Source organism: Musa acuminata, chromosome BXJ1-8, assembly GCF_036884655.1.
Source record: "Musa acuminata AAA Group cultivar baxijiao chromosome BXJ1-8, Cavendish_Baxijiao_AAA, whole genome shotgun sequence".
Lineage (NCBI taxonomy): Eukaryota > Viridiplantae > Streptophyta > Magnoliopsida > Zingiberales > Musaceae > Musa > Musa acuminata.
The window spans coordinates 13,134,491-13,150,188 of record NC_088334.1 but is presented as its reverse complement, the minus strand read 5'-3'; the positions used below and the strand labels follow the sequence as shown (position 1 = coordinate 13,150,188).

The following is a 15,698-nucleotide window of genomic DNA, read 5'->3' as shown; positions in this document are numbered from 1 at the left end:
TCTCTCTCTCTCTCTCGACCTACCACCCGATCGAGGCGAGAGAGAGAGAGAGAGAGAGAGAGAGAGAGAGAGAGAGAGTTTATAAATGGTGAGCTAGCCGGCCGGAGCGCTAGCCAGGGATCGAATACGATCTCTGCGCCTCGACGGGTCGCAGCAAATCCTCCTCCTTCCTCTTTGGTTGCGTCGTGATTCCCGTTTGATTCCTACCTGAAGCCGACCCACCGGATAGGTGGAGTAGTCGAGAGGAAGAGGCAGAGGCAGCAGAACGAAACCTCCCTTCCACATCTTCTCCTTTGGCCTTTTCCTCTATCTGCCGAGGTTTATCGTATGGCGATCACAGTACATCCTCCTCCTCTTCCTCCTGCTAACGTTATCAGCAGGAAGAGCGGATCGGTTTCTCTCAGTATCGGTGTCAGAGCTGCTGCCAACTTCGAACAAAATAAGCAGCAGCGGCAAGAACGACAAGTCGAGCAGGGCCGGAGGAAAGATATCCGCACCTCTCGCCCCTCCTCTCCTTTGGGAGCCTCCGACGAGGTGGCCTCGCGCTTGGGCTACGAGATCGCCATTGCCAACCTCGAGCGCCTATTCTGGCAGCAGGCCGCCACGGGAGTCCAACCGCCCGCGTCTGGGGAACCCTCCGGTCGCCCCGTCCGCGTGGCCTACCAGGGTTCCCGCGGCTCCTACTGCCAGGAGGCCGCCGCCAGGGCCTTCCCCTCCTCGGCCTGCGAGGCCTTCCCCTGCGCCCACATGGAAGAAGCCTTCGACGTCCTCGAGGACCACTCCGCCGACCGCGCCGTGGTGCCCGCGGAGAACTCCCTCGACGGGCCCATCGACCGCAACCTCGACCTCCTCCTCCGCCACCCGGGAATCCGCATCTTGGGCGAGCTCGTCCTCCCGGTCAATCACTGCCTGCTCTCCCTCCCGGGCGTGCTCAGGTCCGGCCTCCGCCGGGTCATCAGTCACCCGCAGGCCCTGTCCCACTGCCGCCGGAGCCTGGAGGCCCTCGGCCTCGAGGTCGACGAGGTCTCTAGTGCCACCGATGCCGCCCGGTTCGTGGCGGAGAATCGGGTGGCGGACACCGCGGTCATCGGAAGCCGGATGGCCGCCCGGGAATTCGGCCTGCGGGTCCTGAAGCCCAACTTCCAGGACCACCACCTCGGTGGCAACCTCACCCGCTTCCTCCAGCTCGGCCTATCTTCAGGGCACGCCCAGGCCTCTTCTTCCATCGGAGGAGGGGCAGCGCACAAGACCACCGTGGTCTTCACTCTGGACGGAGGGGCGTCAGACCTGTTCCGGGCGATGTGGATCTTCGAGAGTCGAGACCTGAGGGTGACGCGCGTCGACCATCGGCCCAACCGTGCGAAGCCGCTCCGGGTGGTTGACCGGGGCGACGACGGGCTGAGGAACGTGACGTACCTGGACTACGTCTTCGTGTTGGACGTCGAAGGCAGCGCGTCGGACCCCGTCGTGGAGGCCGCACTGGCACGCCTGAACGAGATGGCCGTCTTCGCACGTGTGCTCGGAAGCTACACCTGCACGTACCAAGGAATTAATTAATTTGTATATAATGAATGAAATATACGCCGTATCCGTATGTACTCACTTACAAGCAAATACGGTCTTCCGTAATAAAAAGGAAGCATTTATTTACTTTTATTTATTTATTTTTAGAGTGATCGAAACTTGTATTTTTCAATCGTCGTTCATCCTAAGAACACTTTTTAATTAAGTTGTAGATTTAATTTTAAGCAAAAATTACAGAGTGAGCAAACGTCATTAGCATGACAACCGATGATGCCTAGGTTTACAAATGTTAATTCGAGATGTCATACCTAACTTAGTAGTTTGCTTGTTGAAATATATCCCAACCGACAACGAAACCTCTTATTGCAACTTGTGACAAGTGCCGACATTTCCCTTTTGATACGTCGAACACCATGGAGGAGGAGAACCACGGCAAGATTGGCAACCTGCCGGTCAATGAGCGGACTCTTTTTTGGCGGGGGCATTGCGCGGCTCTAAGGTAGGGAGAGGAAGAGAGGAGATTAGGCGGAGATTCGAATGCGTTTCTTGAAAGTAAACAAAGAATAGGCTTCTTGCGATGCTTTTCGCGATTAGGCAGCGGGGAGCAGATTGTGTTTAGGCGGAAGAGGAGGGGGAAAAAGAGATGAGAGATGAAAAGCAAATTCCTGCGACGTTTCCCGGAACCAGGCACCGTCACAGCGATCGCCGGGAGGAGACTGTGACTGGGGACCCTTTTTGAAGGGCGGAAGGCCTCGTTGTTCTAGCGCGATAGCACGATCGGTTCACCCTCCTCTTCCTCCTTCTGGCGCCTCGTCGAATTGCATTATCGATCGAAAGGGGAATAAAAGGAGGTGATATCCAACTCTCTCACCCTGATGGGAAGGTGCCCGCACGGGCTCCTTTTCCGTTTGTTAAGAAGAGAACACCGATGAAAGCTTGGCCTGGGGAATCGGACGGTTGAAACTTATGCGAACGTCGGGATCTGCAATTCCCCTTGTTTTGTTGAAGTCGAAGCAGAGGCAGCCAGCGTCCACTTGGTGTGCCGCAGGTTCGACATCAACGACGTTCTCTTGTGCGCACCGAAGAAAGAATCCACTTTTAATCTCTATGAACAGTATTTATTGAAATACTCTTTGGGAACAGGATTTTTTGCCTTTGAGGAGAAAACAATTTGAGATTGTGTCGCATTAAATGGTTGATTTACTGCCTCCACTCCATATTTGATTGTCATTCTTTTTCACTGTATCCTTCGTTATGCTTTTGTCGGGTCTTCCGATCAATGCTCTCCAAAGTGACTAACTTCGAATATTTAAGCTGTTGAAGTCATTACCTATAGGTGACACTCTTAATTAGCCCAGTTTTCATTTATCAAATTTGGCTATAACTTGAATATTTAGAGATCTGGTTGTTGAGATGATTATTGATTTGGGATGATCTTCTCCGTTTTATGCATATCACCTTCCACTATGGTTACCTACATTGCAATCGATAATTTTCTGAGTACTGTGATGTCGTACAAATAAGTTAGGAAGGAAAGATAGGCACCTGAAAAAGAGATCCTTCTTTGAACTGGCCTTCACATTTAACACATCATAGGAAACTGAAATGAACCAGCACTCGAGTCACAAGAAAATGCTATCTGATGAACTTTGGTGATGCATGCTAGATTACATTTGATTTTCTAAATATATTTCATTACGTTCACAGTAAGTCAAGGTTTTTGCTTCTTGTCCAATGGAGTTAAAATTAACTCTTGAGAATGAGAACTCTTCCGAGTCCTAAGTTGAATGCAAAAAAAGTTTCATATAATACATTTACTAATACCCTGAATCTATCTCTTTGTTGTTTAGTTTCTTTCAATTTGAGTACCTAATAGATTATGTTTCTTTGAAGTCCTTCAACAAAATTCAAGAAGTCCATAATAACATGATATTTCATGATACCAAAAGAATATTTATCCAAATTGTAGCTTTTCGGATACAGCAATCTTTCATCCACACTAATATCTTTGTGGTTACAGGTGATGTTATGGTTGGAACTCGATCATGGTCGGAGGATTTCTTTACTGCATTGGTAATAAACGGCAAGGTAGTGATGAAAAGACGCTTAATTATACTTTGACCCCTCGTCAGGTAATTTGTTTTCACAATCAAATAGTTGATTTATTGTTGACATGATTTTCCTCATCTGCCATAGATTATACTTGATCATGATGTATTGCTTGAATTGGTAATTTGGGTTACCAAATCAAGTTTCATGATGTGATTCTTAAAAATATTCTGTATCAAGAAGTATAGGAATGCTTAGCGGATTAATGAAGTAATGGTTGCTGAAGTATTTGTAGGATCGGTGTCCTCAAAAATGGAATTTACTTCTTGTCAACATGTACAACTTGACAAATGACAAGAGGACATGTTGTCAATTTTCAGCTGAAGAAAATAGAACATTTCATGTTGAACAGCAGGCATCGGCTGATACTTCTACCATGTTCTCTTGATGTAAAGTTCTGATTTCTCAACATATTAAATCACTTCATACTTTTAATTGACTACTGTTGACAGCATATAGGAGAAATTATGGAGTTTCTTGATCACCCAAAGTGAGAAGTGACCAATCTTTCTTTACAATAAGTTCATTACAGGATGTTTCACATCTTGGCTATGGGATTTTGGGTTTTTATAAGCTCAAGTTATGGCTACCATAAGCACTAGCACAAGTCACACTTCTAATGATGTACTCTTTTAACTGCCATAGGCATGATTGCCATTAGCTTAATGTAAGATAGGTTTTGATTAGAGAGCAGACATAGGATTTTTCCATGAAAATATACTATGCTAGAAGATTTTGCTGTATCTTTTATCACCAGGCAGCAGCTATGTCTAACTATTTCACCAAACTACTAGACCTGAAGTCAATATTTCAGCAAACCACTAGACATGGAGCCACTAGAACTGAACTATTTCACCAGCTACTTCTGACATATCGTTCCAATGATGGAGTCCTGGCATCTGAATAAGAAGAACAGGATCATCGAGCATATCTATATAATGGTGCATTTTATGTTAAACAACTATTTTTCAGAATATGATTTTGTGAAATAAATCATCATTAAAAAAAATCCAGCTACCTTCATGCATTTTTAATTTCACTGATATAAAATATAATTTATATCAATCACCAGCCTTTTCTGATATGGCTTAGGTTCTCTTTTTATTGATACGTTAATAGAATGACAGACTTGTGGGTGAGGCTTTCCTATTCTGGCATTCTTGATGCATGAGTGGAGGTAGCAAATCATTTCAGTGAATTATTACCCCTTGAAGATCAATTTGGTTTTACTTGTTTTCTAATTCTGTCGACGTAGTCCACAGTTCTTAATGTCTGCTTGTTCATATATTTTTTTCGCAGGAAATAAGATTCAAAAGCTTAAGGAATGCTTGAATGTACCATTTGATGAGTGTCACGCAGATCATCAGGTATCATATTCTTTGACTTTATTTTCCACTTGTAAAATAAAAATGAATTGTTCTTACACATTGTGAAAGCGGGTTACTTGTTTATCAAGAATCATTCATCTTCTTTAAGATTTGTTCAGAATTAAGCTATTTACAAAATGTGTTGCTGGCTCTCCTTTTGGATACTGAGAAAAATAGATGAAACTTGCAAGAATAACTTGAAAAAGCAGAAAATCTACATACATCTCTGTTGGGCTATAAGCATATATTTCACCAATCGTCCATTTCACAGATCTGGCTCCAGAAATTGGTTTGCTGCAATCACAATTTGTTAGGAACAGTTTGAAAAAAAAATGTTTGAACTTGATGTCCTATCTTACATTTTGTGCACTACTGCACTTTTGCCACCAGGAAGCCCTCAGAGCTCTTCGGCACGCATCCTTTCCTGAAGTAAAACTCACAGGACTCAAATCGGAGCAATGGAAGGACATGGGATGGCAAGGGCCAAATCCATCAACTGATTTCAGGTGTTCATTTCTTCTTAATTTTAAATTTGCCTGCAGGTTATGTTTCTTTTACGTGCTGGTTTGTCTTAAAATTATAATAATAATGTACTTGATCGAGTTTGAAGTATCATTCGTTTGAATGCCGCTTAACTAGCATCAAATAGTCTTTTTAAGAATGATATGGTTCCATAGCACTAGATAATGGTCCTAAAAATCTTCTAAAAGTAGGGTCCAATAGATGTGGACACATATGGAATTTGAATGCTTATCCAGGTGTGTGAATACACTCGAGGTTGTTGAATCTCAGATTTTGATGATGAAATCAATCGATAATGTTTATGGTTTGATCTGCGTTTTGAGTGATGCAGGAAGCTTCGATCATGAAGAGACAATTAAGGCAACAATAATCATGTTGAGTCAGAATGGAACATGTGAGAAGATTGGACGTCGAGCTAGAGGATCGATCGACGTATCGGTAGAAGGTTTCATGAGAACGGTAACCATTAATTTTGAACGGCTGTGGTCTACGGCTAGAATTGTAATTAATTGGGTTTGAGATTTCATTCAATTATCTTTCATTGATTTATTAAAATATTTTGTTTGGAACATGTTCGATTAAGGATGACTTTCTAAGAGGAGCCGACTAGTATGCTGACTACTATTAGCTACCGTCCTTGCCAACTTGTAGAATAAAAATTGAAGATCTTTTTCGTTAATTGTGACCATTTTGGAAGTTTTGTTCTATTCTTTTGATCTCTCAATGTATCTTCCGGGTACCTATTTTTTATTGTCGTTGGTAGTTATCATGTTGGTCGTCTTAGTTCTATGCTTTTTTAAATGTTAATTATACCTCTATTTTTGCTTGTAGCTGATGGATCTTCTGTTGTTATGCAAATAAGCATATGGCTCATGCCGGGGTGAATTGATGAAAGTAACATAAATCTTTGTTTTGCCTTTTTCAGGGGTTGTGAATTTGTTTTCACTTGAGAATCTTTTTTTTTTTTTTTTGCAACGACTTATCCGGTAGGCAAATTAAAAAAAAAAGTCTTCTCTATGTATCCTTTCTTTTCTTGTAGTAGAAACAAACAATTTGATATCGGTAGCCAATGATTTTTTACACTAGCCATGGCCTGGGTGATCTAGTATCCACCAGGATGGCACATGGCACGGCATGTGCCAACATGTCGTGCCATGCTGGTCATGTGTGTGGTTGCATAATGATGTCATTCCCTATGGGGGTATGGGCACAGCACCCAGTGCGGCTCACTGGCACGTTACACATTCCAGCATGCTTGCGCAGGCCGTTATGGCAATACATTATTAAGACTGATTTCTCATTATTCCAAGATGAAGGCTACGAATGAATGAATCACATCATAAGATGACAGATTAAAATTAAATAAGCTATTAGTGGATTACCAAGTTCAACAACAACAGCCATTCATATAATTTGCTGTTCTAACCGGGTCGGATCTCGAGTTCGTTGGCTCCGTCCTCCTCCGCTACCTCGCGACATATCCGTAGCCTGTTCTAACCGGGTCGGATTTTGAATCTGCAGTCGCGCCAATAATTAGTGCATGCCGTTGGCTCCGGCCGGCCGCGCGCGCGAGAGCGGGGAAGGATCGAGATCGACAGACGGAGAGTCGTGGAGATGAGGCGAATAGAAACGGTTCCAACTCCAGTTCGACATTCCCCGCCACCGCCCTCCAGATCGAGCTCCCCCCAACTCGACGAGATCTGCCTCACCGTCGACTTCAACAACTGGTACTTCTTCTTCGTTAATTGTCTGTCCATTTGTTTATCGACAACCCTAGGTTTGGAATCGCGCACGCCCTTTTGCCTGGGCCTTGCACCGTGGCTCGCCGCGGAGGTGCCGCCGATTCTTGGGGATTTGGGGCGTTCTCAAGCACAATGATGACGAGGCCTCTCATGGTAATCAATCGTACCATATAGCAACTTAGAGCTTCTTAAACATATTATTCTGACCAATTTTTGCTAACGTTTTGGTGAAGTCTCCGATGAATTTTAGCGATATAAACTTGTTTCGTTCTATTTGGGGAAGATCCTGTAGAACGGGTCACATGTTGTTTATACATTAATCATATCTGATGCATAAGTAATATTGATGAAAGGTAATATTCTACCACTGTTACTGCCAAAGTATTCATCACGCTCGTAATGTTTCACACACCTCGCAAAAGAACTTCGATGTCGATCTAGTTGCGGACCATCGAAATTTTTTTTTTGGGGTGAACTGTGAACATCGTTGCCTAATGAGCCAAACAGTCACTCCTTTTTTTCTTTAACTTTACTTTTGAGAAATATAGAGGGATTTAGAGATCAAATGAGAAGGTCCACATGAAAGCCATATATTGTAATGTCGGGTCCAGTCCGGCTTGGACAATTTGGGTCATAAGCCCAAATCAACTAATCGGAGATCAGAGAGAATGAAATTAGGGTGAGATTAGAGATTGCAGTGACGTGCAGAGGAAAGAGGAGAGAGAAAGAGAGAGAGAAAGATTAGGTTTCTGTGCTTTTCTGCTTGACGATCTGTGGTCAAACGTTGTCAGTTTCGGCTCAAATCTTATGTGGAGAATCCTTGCAGCAAACTCTACAATCCTAACGGTGTTGATCTACAATTTACCCTCTCTAAGGTATTTTCCTGCGATATTTACTTTGTGAAATCTAGAATTTTTTTTTTGAGGAAGATCCATCTTACAAGATATGTTATTCTTAAACCAACATCTATGTTATTCTTATTCTGATCCTCTAGTTATTCTAGAGAAACCTACTATAAATCTGTTATCATTATTATTGATAGTGAAAGTTTGATTTTTTCCACATTGGATTTTTTATGTTAAAAAGATTTGATCGATTGATTTATTGCTCTATTGTTTATGCTGTGCTGATTGATATTAGCATTTTGATATCAAGTTAGTATTTTGATGAGGAACCTATTTTGATATACAAAGAGGGAAAAAAATTATTCCGTATTAACAGGTTTTCTTCCCATCATGTAATCACCATGAGTAGAATTAAACCTTGATAGCCCAACCAGAGATATATTGTAATCACTGGAAGTATCTTTCAGTAAATATTTAGAGACATTATTACAAAATTCAACAAAACTGGACCAAGATGGATTCTATAATACCCTGTTTAAACCTGCATTTGAAGTGGAAGAAGACTTGAACTTAAAGTGCTAGAGTCTTGGGTCTAAGCATCTTAAATCAGTGGTTCAAACTCGACAAGTCAATGGATCAGTTATGCCATCAAGTCGGGTCGTGACAAATGACACTAGAGCTGACTTAGTATTGGTTAGAATAGGAAAAAAAGAAAAAAAAAACAGTGAACGAGATTTGAGTTTCAAGTGCTCGCTGTGGAGTGGAGCTCCACTGGATCGTTCCTCACATGTAACATGCTTTAGGAAGCCGGAGATGACTTGAATGGACTTCTAATCTTGTAGATGATTCTATAGTCATCGCGTTTGATCGGATTCATTCTTCGTGACTCTATTCTCACGGAAAAGTTTTCTTGAACCAGTCTTCAGTTGTACTAGGTACAGGCTTAAATTAAAGCTAGTTGATTAGGTCCTCCATTGACTTGATCTGAACAGACCTTCGTCTTCGGTTGGCTCTATCTATGGTACCTTCGGGCTTAGCCACACAGCCATGGTGGGTGACCCTAAATTTCTTCTCCCTCGTCATTTTCTCTGCTGCTGGTGGTGATTCTTCTTTAACATCTTTTAATTTCTTGTTCCTCGAACACATCTTTTCGGTATTCGTTTTCATGTGTTTCAATTAAAATTCATCTTCATAGTGTATGGACAAAAGGAGAAAGTTGGCTTTGACATAAATTTGCTAACATGATCAGGGTTGACTTACTTGAGCCATCATCAATGGTGAGCGTTCACGATGAGAGGTGTGTTTAGCTCGGAACCAAGGTGAGGATCCACTAGGACAAGTTAGGATCACCATTTTTAACCGATTGAAGTTGAGGTTTGTGATGCGGACCAGGCTGGTTGGCTGTAGATGGATCGTAAAAGCAATATCTCAAACTAACTAGCAGATTGAGATGCCATGTTAATGTACCACAAAGCATTGATGGAAGCAGGTTTTTGACTGCGAGGCCATACTGAAATTTTGATCATCTGCGACATCTCCAAATGAGTTCTTGAGCTACGTGTCTTTTCTCATTTGGTCAATATTGTTTTTGTTCAAGCAGAAAAGTATGTGTGAGGTTGTGAACTCAGTTCTAAACATTCAGGCATCCACCTCGTATTCCTGTTGTTGCATCGATTCGTTCTCATCGATCTTTAAATCTTGGTGCCCTCTTATTTTCTTTCTGGTTCGTCCTGTTTCTGCCATCATTCGGGTTTGTGGGTTTGTTAGACACACTTCCTGCCTTTTTGCATGCGATCTCAAACCTGTCATCCTCTCGTGTTGGGAACTTTAATGTCCATCGGTCTCTCTTCCATTTTTTTGGTTTGTACTTTGTGCATCTTCTTATTTCCCTCTACAATTGATTGCTTGGGGATCATCGACATTGGAGGATTATAATTCGTAATTTTGACATTATTTGATGATGAAAGGAGAGAGATGGTCACTGCATGTTGTATTCATTGTGGCTCCATAAGTAGGGTCTGCTGCTTTCTTGTTGGACATGCTACTAATTTGACGTGGACTTGTTGCCGATTGTTTTCTTGCTGATTCACTCGATGGGCAACACCATGGAGGATGACGTGTATACCTTGTCAAGTGGTTGGACAGCTTTATGGGTGTGGATACCTAAAGGACAATAAATGACGCACAGTCATTGTTGTCTGAAATCTAGCGGTCTTATCCATAAGATTATCCTGTACAAGTGCACCAAATGATGTCGATGATCATCTAATGATCATGTCGAACAACATTGCCTGTTGGATAATGACATTAGGACCCGTGACAAGAAGGTGAGAGGCATGTCAATCCTCCCTTGCTCCGATGAACCCATCAGGAAAGAGTCAGACGGCAGAGACAAGAAGGTGCGAAACAAAGCACAAGCACGATGCCTGCAACAAGAAGAAAGAGAAACATGCATTTTTTTTTCTTCTTTGATTACAGATCCTTAACTGTTAATAGTGGACTCCAGCTACCCATAGATAGATCCAAGGAATGTAGGCGTTTGGGGACATGAAAGAGCTATAAACACCTTTCACATCAGAGTTTTGTCACAGGACACCCAGAAAGCCCGGAAATGATGTGTTTATTGTGGTGCATACTTACATTACAACTCCACATGTATTAATATAATATGAGACATAAAACAGCATCCGGCTTCCACTATTTCTGCTCAGAACCAGTCTCTTTCGAATAACTTCATTATTATTATTATCAAGCTTGCTAGGACACGGAAGTCTCAGAAGTTGGGGCCAGCAGCGAGAATCTCCTCCGTCAGATTCCCTTCCTTGCCGATCTTGTAATTTGCAAACACCTCAAAGTTCTTCCTGAACAGGCCAGCCAGCTTCAGCAGTGTTTCCCTGTAGGCTGCCTTGTCCTGCCACTGTCCCCATTACACAGTGCGATCAGCATCACGTTCATTCTAATCTCCAATTGCTTGATACAGTGAAGGAACAATGAGAAAGAAAAAACTTACAGTGTTCATCGGATCCAGAATCTCTGATGGCACACCCTCGATCTCAGTTGGAATATCCAGCCCAAACACCTCCGTCTTCTTGTAATTGGCAGTCAGTAGGCTCCCAGAGTGTATGGCGTCGATGATCTTCCGAGTGTAGGCCAGCTTGATGCGGCTGCCCACGCCATACCTGAAGGGGATAGAAATGTGTGAAGCAGCTAGACAAGGACGAGGGCTCTCCTCTTAACGTCTTGCATAGGTCCATGACGTTTCACCTACCTTCCACCAGACCAACCGGTGTTGACTAGCCACCCAGTGGCCCCATACCTCTGCATTTTCTCGGCCAGCATTGCAGCGTACCTAGTGGGGTGGAGCATTATGAAGGCCGCACCGAAGCAAGCAGAGAACGTGGCCTGTGGCTCTTTTACACCTTCCTCAGTGCCGGCAACCTGTACTCCAGTAATGGCACATGAATACAGAAACCACTATGATTTTATAGTTATCAGCGGTTCAAGGATGAAAAATATGGTACCAGAGCAGTGTAGCCACTTATGAAATGGTACATGGTTTGGCTCAGGCTCAGCTTGCTCACTGGTGGGAGGACGCCAAAGGCATCACAGGCCAGTAGGATAACATTCCTCGGGTGCGGTCCGACACATGGTATCTTCGCATTGGGGATGAACTCGATCGGATAGGCAGCGCGAGTGTTCTCTGCAAAATCATCAATGGTGATGTTATCAGTTATCACAACTACATCAATCTGATTTTGCATTGGTGAGAGAAGAGCACAAGGGAAGTACCTGTGACCGACTTATCCGAATAGTCCACTTCACGAGTGTGCTCTTCTAATACAACATTTTCCAACACTGCAAGGTTCTCACACCTTTCATTTTACATTTTAAAGAAACGAATCCATTTTATATACAATACAAAAGCACACTGTGGATTTTACCAGTTCCAAACTTGATGGCATTCCAGATATCAGGTTCCTTCTCCTTTGATAGGTCTATGCACTTGGCGTAGCACCCACCTTCAATATTTGAAACACCATTGTCACTCCAACAATGTTCATCGTCACCGATAAGTAGCCTGTTATGATCAGTAGACAAAGTTGTCTTCCCAGTGCCTGAAAAACAAATGCATACAAAGGTAGAGTGGTTTCAGGTAGATAAAAGACACATGATTAATGAAATGAGAGATAGAAGGATGGCTCCTTATCCTACTTCGCCTAACCTTACCTGATAATCCAAAGAAGAGGGCAACATTCCCATCTTTGCCCATGTTGCACCCAGAATGTAAAGAAAGAATTTGTCTCTTAGGCATCAGATAGTGCATCAAACTGAACAGACCCTTCTTCATCTCTCCAGCATATTGAGTACCAAGGATAACCATTTCCTTTCTAGCAAGATTCAGGTCTACACTGGTTGAGGAAGTCATGTAGTGCGTGTAACGGTTGCACGGGAACTGCCCTGCATTGTAGATCGTGAAATCTGGAGTACCAAAATTTTCCAATTCTTCTGGTGTGGGACGGATGCACCTGCAGCAGCCAAGGTATCTTTTATGCATGACCTATTCTACGAAAATACACTTCTCTACTGGTTGTTTTCCATGTTTGTACTCACATATTATGCATGAATAGGGAATGGTAGGCTCTTGCTGAAACAATTCTCACTTTGATCTGATGCACAGGATCCCAGTTCAGGAATTGATCATTCACAAACACCTGTGGTGATAACATAATTAGATTCCAAAGAAGCATGCATGTAAATACTGAATCAATCGATTCAAATAAATTTACATAGTACATAAGTAAGACCAATCACAGCAAAGGATAGATAGAAGCACCTGACAGGTTAACAATGAGAATAAGGGCTGAAGCTTAAAACAGTGTATAAGTAAGAATTCATTTCTTTGGTAAAACTGGTAATCTCAGACGGTGCAGGGTATTCTCTAGTCAAGAGAGGATGAGCATTAATAAATAGAATGATTGAAAATCTTTCTTAGCATGCTTCTCTGTCTTCTTGGTTCAGTGATAAGAAATATGTGTTAATCTGTCAACTACTCGACAGAAGGGTTTTTCTTCGCATAAATTGTCAGATGTGTAGGGAAAGTGTGATAGCTGATATATGAGGAAGATCAGAGACTAGCAAAAAGAATTTTCAATTTCTTATCATCAGCAAATCTCAGGATTTGGTTTATCATAGCTCTTACATGTTAGTAGTTGCAATAATTTTAGCAAAAATTTTAGTAGTTGCAATACCTTGTCCAGAGAATTCAGGTAATCAACAGCTCTCTCCCTGTTCACTAGGAATGTGTGTTCATCCATTTCAATATTAGGCGATCCCCTACATGGACAAAAAAAGATTAATGAAGGGAGCAGATCAATAGGTAGTGACATGTGCCAAAAACAAGTAGAATACAGAATGACAGAGGAATTGTGGAACTCACTTCCCCCACCACAGCTCTTCTGCAGTGGTTTCATCGAAGACAACTCGCTTGTCCCGGGGAGCACGACCGGTCTTTGCACCAGACAAGGTGGCCAAAGCTCCAGTCGATGTGATAAACGATCCCTTCTCATATTTTATGGCTTGTTCATACAGTTCTGGAACGACAAAGGTTACTTGATCAATAAAAGCAATGTACAAGTTGAGTGTCATGTATGAGGATTTGTACTCATGCATGCTCAGAGATGAAAGTTTCAGATGAGTACAAGTCATGAGAATTACACAGGTCAAACAGCTGAGCATGATCTCCACAAGGATATAAACTAAATGCATGAACCTCTTCAGGATGAAGAGGAGAACTACCAGTGAATGGGATAAAGAACAAAGAAGAAAGGGGGGGAAAAGGAGTTATGGAAGCAAGATTATGCATTGCATATGGCAACATCAATGGACACTTGGGCATATTTACAACTAATGAATGATCGGCTGATGTTTGACAGTGACCTTGGGCAACCTTGGCAAGTTGGTGAAGTGAATGTTTACCTGCAGGCGAGAGGTTGACAAATGCATGAACCTCTTCACTCTTCAGGATGAAGAAGTAATGAATGGGATAAAAAACAAAGAAGAAAGGGGGAAAAGAGGAGTTATGAGAGAAAGATCGTGCATTGCATACTAGGTGCATATGGCAACATCGTGTGGGCATATTGACCACTGATGAATGATGTTGACAGTGAGATTGAGCAACCTTGGCTTAGTCGGTGAAGTGCTTCCAGGCTTCTAACCCAAACAAACATCCATGGGCAGAGAGGGGATGAGCATGTAACCTGCAGGTGAGAGGTTGTAGAGGACATGGGTGAACTTAAGGGCGCTGTCGCTGACGCTGATGGTCGGGGTGAAGTAATGGTGGTGAACAGTGCTGATCTTGGGGGTGTCCGCCTTCCTCGCCGGATCGCCCTTCACCAACTTGGGTCCTGTCTCTCGAGTCAGCGATGCCAGCGACGCACTGCACGCGTCGTCATCAGCGAGCCAGGATTTGGGGTTAGAGCCAGCAAACTGGTGGAAGGCGGGCAGACGGGGGTTCACCTGATGGACTGGAGCTGCAGCCTCTGGCGCTCCTCGTCGGAGATGGTGGCAAAGAGGGCGCCCTGGCCATCCTTGACGGGGGTGGTGGGGGCGGAGCGCTTCTTCTGGAGGGAGTGGAGCTCGTCAATGGTCTGCGCCTTCACCGGCGGGGTGCTGTCGTCGTGGCAGATGCCGTCGTTGCCGTCCCGATCCTCCCCGTCCTTGGTCTTCTTGAAGCTGATGCTGCGGCTTGTCTGGATCGGTGGCAGCCTTCCGCGCGGCGACACCACCGCCGGCACACCCCCATTGGCGAAGCTGAACTCTGCCTTCCCCCCCTCCATCGCTGTGCTACTTGCTCTTTAGGCCTGCCTTGATACGAAAACGAAACGGAGATCAAGAGAGAGAGATGGCATCACTTTGCTTGTGCTAAGCTTAGTCGACCGAGCATAAAGAAGACAGATCGTTCACCTGGATGCAGATGAAGAAGCCCGAAGAAGAGGTGGAATACAGAGGGGAGGTGGCCGTCCTTTTAGAGGTCACAGAGCGTGCCCCAAGAAGGAGGCACACAACTCGCTACTACTACCGTTGAAGAGGCAGTTGATGGTGGGTGATGGATCGGACGGGAGGGCTGGTGGTCTCCTCGTGGACAAGAACCCCGTGACAGACTGGAGCCGGTTCGCGTACCAAATCGTGTATGGATATTCATAAATCCTGGAAAGTGACAGGCTTTTTCTTTCCCAAGTTGCTTACTTATCTCATCACTTCTCTCGTAGTCCATTAGGAGGGCTCGGCTCGGGCACGGGCACGTTCGCCCGCCAAGAAGTCGTCGAGGACACACGTAATTTATTGACGACGTCGCGGCCTAATAGGCATATTGGCGGTGAAGAGGCACCGACAGGCTCAAAATGCATAGAACGAGTCAAGATGAATGAATTAATTCATGGCGATCATGATAGCTAATCGGATAATAAATATAATTAGTTGATCTGGAGGATGATGAGGACGCTGGCTGTCGTTACAGGGTGGTGATAAATGGAAGCAGGCATCATGTTTGCCTCGTCATATCGTCGTCAGATTTCATTGGAGACCAGCAG

The 15,698-nt window shown here is 43.8% G+C and overlaps 2 protein-coding genes and 1 long non-coding RNA gene across 6 annotated transcripts; 2 read left to right on the top strand and 1 right to left on the bottom strand.

The window, feature by feature from the left end:
• The first annotated feature begins 327 nt into the window (after positions 1-327).
• LOC135680296 (arogenate dehydratase/prephenate dehydratase 2, chloroplastic-like) lies at positions 328-1,557 on the top strand. The gene has a single exon (XM_065194179.1). It carries the CDS (start codon positions 328-330, stop codon positions 1,555-1,557), a length of 1,230 nt encoding a protein of 409 aa, XP_065050251.1.
• Positions 1,558-1,910: 353 nt separating this feature from the next.
• On the top strand, positions 1,911-6,246 carry LOC135587588 (uncharacterized). 4 transcript variants are annotated; one of them, XR_010475922.1, is made up of 6 exons: positions 1,911-2,572; positions 3,545-3,656; positions 3,954-4,022; positions 4,933-5,000; positions 5,391-5,506; positions 5,854-6,246. It is a non-coding gene; the product is annotated as an uncharacterized LOC135587588 (long non-coding RNA). The 4 variants fall into 4 exon arrangements; XR_010475920.1 differs by having other exon boundaries at positions 3,860-4,022; XR_010475921.1 differs by having other exon boundaries at positions 3,860-4,810.
• A 4,297-nt stretch (positions 6,247-10,543) lies between these two features.
• LOC103994961 (phosphoenolpyruvate carboxykinase (ATP) 1) lies at positions 10,544-15,231 on the bottom strand. The gene is made up of 13 exons (XM_009415433.3): positions 15,073-15,231; positions 14,626-14,969; positions 14,367-14,545; positions 13,547-13,700; positions 13,359-13,443; positions 12,721-12,821; positions 12,337-12,635; positions 12,051-12,224; positions 11,899-11,964; positions 11,631-11,809; positions 11,378-11,547; positions 11,120-11,288; positions 10,544-11,026 (listed from the first exon to the last, which is right to left on the bottom strand). Exons 2-13 carry the CDS (start codon positions 14,943-14,945, stop codon positions 10,883-10,885), a joined length of 2,040 nt encoding a protein of 679 aa, XP_009413708.2. The 5' UTR covers positions 14,946-14,969; positions 15,073-15,231; the 3' UTR covers positions 10,544-10,882.
• Positions 15,232-15,698: the final 467 nt, after the last annotated feature.